The sequence below is a fragment of the Trypanosoma grayi genome, assembly GCF_000691245.1.
Source record: "Trypanosoma grayi strain ANR4 Tgr_1082_V1, whole genome shotgun sequence".
In the NCBI taxonomy this organism is placed as follows: domain Eukaryota; phylum Euglenozoa; class Kinetoplastea; order Trypanosomatida; family Trypanosomatidae; genus Trypanosoma; species Trypanosoma grayi.
The window spans coordinates 1-5,340 of record NW_008826701.1 but is presented as its reverse complement, the minus strand read 5'-3'; the positions used below and the strand labels follow the sequence as shown (position 1 = coordinate 5,340).

The window sequence follows — 5,340 nt, the reverse complement described above, 5'->3', positions numbered from 1 at the left end:
TCGTGAGGTGCTCCCACCGCAGCGGGCGCACACGCTCCAGTGCGCACCGCGCCGCCTCCTGCCGGTCGCCGTCTCCGCGAAGAGCCGAGGTGCAGGTGGGGGCGGAGGACGAGGAGGAGGAAGCGGAAGAGAAAACAGGGGGAGAGGCCGCCGCGAGTTTGCCGCCGCCGTCCTCCCCTTCCCCCTCCGCTTCGTCTCGGCCCCGCTGCGGCCGCCGATCGAGGCCATAGCGCTCCATGAAATCCTCCAAGGTCCCCGACAAATAGTGCGGCTTCGTGTGCGCCTGCACCTCACCCACATCTGTTTCAATCTCGCGTGGCCGGTTGCCGTGCTTCTTAAGAAGATGCTGCAGCACATCCATTTTCTCCTGCTCCCTCTTCACGGCAAAGAAGCGGTGGCGAAGGGTCTCAGGCGGGCGGTGCATGCGCTGCCGTTGCATGCACGTGACGGCGTCTGGAAACTTCTTCCCCACAACGTGCTCCAGCTTCCGCGTAATAAATGCGGTGGCGAACACCGTCTGCGTCTGCACCGGCCACAGGTGCTTGAACATCATCCGCTTCTGCACTTTCATGAGGAGATGCACCGCGTCGTGGTCATGCTGCGACGACAGCATCGCATCCGCCTCATCCACCGCGACGTAGCGAATGTCATCAAGGAAGAGTCGGCGCGTGCGAATGAGGCGCAGCACGACTTTGGGGTCCATGATGACGACATCCGCGAGGTTGTGCCTCAGTAGCCGACTCACGTGGTGCTTCGCCCGCCGGCGTGAGGTGAAGGAGACGGAGCGCAGACCCGTGGCCGCGTCGAGTGCAGCGCAAACGTGCTGCAGCTGCGCAATCAGCTCCCTTGTTGGCGCTAGCAGGATCATGCGTGGGCGGCGCTCGCGCAGCGGGATCTTGTACACGTCACGGTCCTTCATCATGTTCTGATACAGCGGCAGCAGGTACGCGAGCGTCTTGCCCTCGCCGTGCGGGGCCGCCACGACGGTGTTCTTGCGCTGCAGAATCACCTCAATGGCGGTCTGCTGAATGGGTGAGGGTGTCGTCACATGCAAGCGCTGCGCCAACACAGTGCGAAGCTCCGGTGCAAGCAGCATGTCCTCGAAGCTCGTCACAGTCTTTGTCTTACTGCCCTTGGACAGCAGCGGTGACCTCTCGGTGCGGGAAGGCGACAGACTCTGCAGCACAACATCCCCAACGAGGTGGTCGGAGCGCTCGCCGACCGATTGGCTGAATGTGCCGCCGTATGCCTTGAGCTGCTGCGGTACAATAATGCCACGCACAGGGGTGAATAGGGCCGGGCCCCAGCACGCGGTGTTCATCCTGCTACCGCTGCTCCCGCCGCAACAGCAGGGAGCGGCAGCAGTCGCAGAACGTGCAGCGGCGCAACGCATCGCGGGGGGCAACAGTCTGAGAGACTGTAGCATCGCCGACGCCACGCCTCACCGTTCTCTATTACCTGTGTTCCGTTCCTTCCCCTTTTTCTCTCTTTTAGGTTTCCTTGAATTGCAATTGAGGACAAATGGGAATTGTAGCATTGGCGTGCAAAAGAAGCTGCTCCCTCGAATTGGTCTCACTCTCTCTCTCCCCCGGCCCACACACACCTGCCTCCGTCTCTCACACCTATTTTAGTTCTCACTTTTTAAAGAGGTTAAGGTTTCTTTAAGGCACCCCGCAATGGACCCTTTCACCAACAAACGCCGCCTTCGTTGTGCATCCCCCACGCTATGTCGCTACCCAGGTACAAGCATATACGCCTATCTCTCTCTCTCTCTCTCTATCTCTGTGTGCACACTCAGTTCACCACAGTCAAAGCCTTCACCGCCATCTGCAGCGCGCCCTCGTACGTCTTGTTGCCGCCAATGAAGCCGGAGAGGTGTACGAAAATGCCACCGTCGACGCCGCTCGCTTTGCTCAGCTCCTCGTCGCGGAGCCCGCGCCATGGCAGCGGCTTGCGGTTCTCGAATCCCGACACGTCCTTCGGCACCGCCTGCACACGCCAGTTCTTCTTGTCAGAGAAGAGAACGTAGAGCACGTGGCCCACCTTGCCGTGCTCGGCCTCCAGCTCCAGCAGGTGGTCCTTCCACGGGCAGAAGCGGTCGCCGAAGACGACAATGCGGCCGCTCTCGTGCACCCGCGTCGCGTCGAGAAAAGCCGCCTCGACGATGCCGCGCGCCGGCAGCCACGCAAAGGCGTGGTAGTGCACCGCATGGAAGAACTCCGAGGTCGCCAGCTCCATCGCCTGCAGGAAGGCGGCCTTCTCGCACTCCGCGCTGTCATTGCCGGGTTCATTCCACCACGGCATGAGACGGCCAATGCGGTCGGAAAGCGTCGTCGTCACGCTGTACTTCCGCACACATGACGACGATAACGACGACGTGGCAGCCGCAGCAGCCGCGCTGGCTTCGCTCGCGTTACCTTCTCCCTCCACCTCGGCAGGCCCGTATGCGTTGACGCCATTGTCGATGCCGTCAATGTGCTCGACGAAGTTGCGGTACACAATGTCATAGAGCGTGTCGAGCTCCTGCTCCGACAGATTCTTCTTGCTGGGCGCCCAATTCCCCGCCTCGAGCAGCTGCTCGCGGTACGGCGACGCGAGCGCAGCCTCCACGTAGCGCTGGATGATCCCGCGGCCGAAGTGCTTGTACAGAAGCCCAGCCGACGATAGCCGCGTGTGGTACGTCGCCTTTGGCGTTGTCATGGTGCCGTGGAACGACGACTGGTGGTGGTCAAAGCGCAGCGCGACCCCGTCGTACACGCCGCCCACGTCGACAACGATGTGGCACTTCTCCAGCGCAGTCGCGTCACGCGTGCGGAGGATGTTGGCGGGGCTGAACTGCTGGCTGCAGCGCAGCAGCCCACACGCCAGAGTCTCGTCGCAGTGGAACGCGCCGTTGTGCGTGCCGATCACCGGCGCTGCGGCGGCATCCGCCACGGCGTCCAGCACGCGTGCACCGAGCAGCTGCTTCGCCACGTACTCCGAAACAAATTGGCGGGACATGTTTCACCTTGCGTATGTATGTATGTGCGAGAGCAGACACCGATGGCGTATCCCTATGTGTACCCGAGTGAGGTTACTGGCGTTGCCACGCGCAATGCCGGAAACACAAGACAAGGGGCAAAGAATAATGCAAAAGGGGGAAAAAAAAGACAATAGTCTACCCCCCTCTAGCGGAGCAGCGCCGCAGAGCACGCGTACAGTGCACTGGGTGCGTGATGCTGTGCCCCTCACCCCAGACACACATGGGTGTGATTTCCCACTGTTTTTTTTTTCTTTTGGCGGTGGAGTTTGGTTTCGTACCGCGCCTCCCCTCCCCTCCCTCTTCGGCTCTTGTCCTCTACATGAACCTCGCCACCACATCGCTGAAGAGTGATTCCAGAGCCTCAGCGACGCACGTGCCCTTGCAGGCACTTGTCTCGAAGTATTTGTAACCGCGCCCCTCTGCCCACCGCCGCCCCTCCGCGTCGCTCACGACACGCTTCTTGCCGCCAACGCCACTGCTGCTGTTGTTGTTGTTGCTGGTGCTGGCGCCGGCGTACACCTCGTCGTCTGCCTTGTTGGCGCACACCACCACCACCATCGCCTTCGGGGCAGCCCGCGCGACGCTCGCGGTGACCGCCTCGTTGCCGCTCCCACGCCGCACGCTCGCGTTCGTCTCCATCTCCTTCACCCACTTGTCGAGCGCGGCGAAGCTCGCAGCGTCGGTCACGTCGTACACGAGCAGCGCCCCCTCGGCGGCGTTGTAGAACTCGTTGCGGATCTCTAAATACTCCTCGCCGCCGGCCATGTCCCAGAAGTTCACACGCACGGCAAGCTTCGGCGTCGCGGGCAACATGTGCGGCGGCGCACGCACGACCACCCGCTTCACACCGTAGTCAATGCCGATGGTGGGAATGTACTTCGTCACGAAGCGGCCCTCGCAGTAGCGCTTGATGATGCAGCTCTTCCCCACACCAGAGGAGCCCATGGAGATGACTTTAATGCGCGGCTCCACGCAAATTCCTCCCGCTGCCACTGCTGCTGCTGCTGCAAGGTCTTTTGCCTCCATCAATCTATCTGTTTACCCTTCCCTCTCGCTCTCTCTCACTGTATGTGTGTGTGTGTGTACGTATGCACAAGCGCTACACACGCCCTTCGCCAGCCCACACTGAAGAGAGAAGTGAAAGGCGTGAAGGAAACGATGACAGTGACACACACACACACACACACACACAGAGAGACAGAAAAAAAAAGCACAGCTACACCACATCGTCCTCCTCGCCGGTCGCCTTCATCATTGCTCCCACGCTAAACCGAAAATGGGCACCTCATTATTGTTCCCAAATAAGGTGCACGTGCTAGAACCCACAGCAGCTCCTGGCATCCACAACGCACTCTCACCCACCCATCAACTCGCCCCACCCCACTCATTGCCACCCAGAGCCACACAAACACACACATGCATATGAACACAATGCGTTATCAGTCATTCTTGTGCAATCTCTCGATGTGCCTCTTCGCAAAGCCGTCGTCAGTCGGCTCGCCAAGGCCCAACTCCTGCGCCCGCCACCGCTCACGCTCAATGTCCTTCTCGATGGAGGTATGCCGACGGTTGCGCTCCTTCTCCTCGTAGTAATACACCCCGGCGTACATGGCAGCAGCAGCGAGAATGCTGCCAAGAAATATCTGCTTGTCGCGGCGACGTTTCCATCCGATCCAGGTGAGCGCGGTCTGATCACCACAAAAGAGTCGGACGTACGAGTTCATACCACCCGTGGCCCCTCGTTTTATGATTCTATTTTCTGTTGGGGCTTTTGTTTTTGATTCGTTGTGTCACGCTCCCCCCACAAACACTACGGCTTCCCCGTATTCTCCTTTCTACACCGGCCCGAGAGCTCTACACGAACGGAAAAAGAAGATGCATGTGCAGTTGAGTGGGTGTGGATAGCCACGTATATATAAATACATTTTGTTCCTCTCTGATAGAGAGAGACAGAGCGGCTGTTATCACCATATTCACGAACAGCACATCAGTGAGAGTGTACAATTGCATGCATATCATTCCTGATATTTTATGTGTGTAAGAATGTCTGCGTTTTTGTGTGTGTGTGTGTGTGTACATGTGGGGTTGGAGGGAGTGTGGCACCCAGAGAGAAAGAGAGACAAAGGCGTGGCGGGGCATTACATAGCGGCCGCAGAACTTGGCGCTGACTTCATACCACGCGTTTGCCGGTGTGCAGCGGCTCCTCCATACCCCGTGGGAAGTTGAAATGATCGAATATAACATCCGAGTGCTGCCCCATCTTCGCGCACTCCACACGGCGGGCACAGCTCGGCTTCACGCCGCCATCGGCTGTCGCC

The 5,340-nt window shown here is 59.6% G+C and overlaps 4 protein-coding genes across 4 annotated transcripts; 1 reads left to right on the top strand and 3 right to left on the bottom strand.

The window, feature by feature from the left end:
- Window positions 1-343: 343 nt before the first annotated feature.
- Window positions 344-736, top strand: DQ04_10821030 (hypothetical protein; the record flags this gene model as incomplete). The annotated part of the gene is made up of 1 exon (XM_009316372.1): window positions 344-736. One exon carries the CDS (start codon window positions 344-346, stop codon window positions 734-736), a length of 393 nt encoding a protein of 130 aa, XP_009314647.1.
- A 1,058-nt stretch (window positions 737-1,794) lies between these two features.
- Window positions 1,795-3,000, bottom strand: DQ04_10821020 (metal binding protein; the record flags this gene model as incomplete). Its single annotated transcript, XM_009316371.1, has 1 exon — window positions 1,795-3,000. The coding sequence occupies one exon, from the start codon at window positions 2,998-3,000 to the stop codon at window positions 1,795-1,797; it is 1,206 nt and encodes a 401-aa protein (XP_009314646.1).
- A 337-nt stretch (window positions 3,001-3,337) lies between these two features.
- On the bottom strand, window positions 3,338-4,048 carry DQ04_10821010 (ras-related GTP-binding protein; the record flags this gene model as incomplete). The annotated part of the gene is made up of 1 exon (XM_009316370.1): window positions 3,338-4,048. The coding sequence occupies one exon, from the start codon at window positions 4,046-4,048 to the stop codon at window positions 3,338-3,340; it is 711 nt and encodes a 236-aa protein (XP_009314645.1).
- A 413-nt stretch (window positions 4,049-4,461) lies between these two features.
- On the bottom strand, window positions 4,462-4,746 carry DQ04_10821000 (hypothetical protein; the record flags this gene model as incomplete). Its single annotated transcript, XM_009316369.1, has 1 exon — window positions 4,462-4,746. One exon carries the CDS (start codon window positions 4,744-4,746, stop codon window positions 4,462-4,464), a length of 285 nt encoding a protein of 94 aa, XP_009314644.1.
- Window positions 4,747-5,340: the final 594 nt, after the last annotated feature.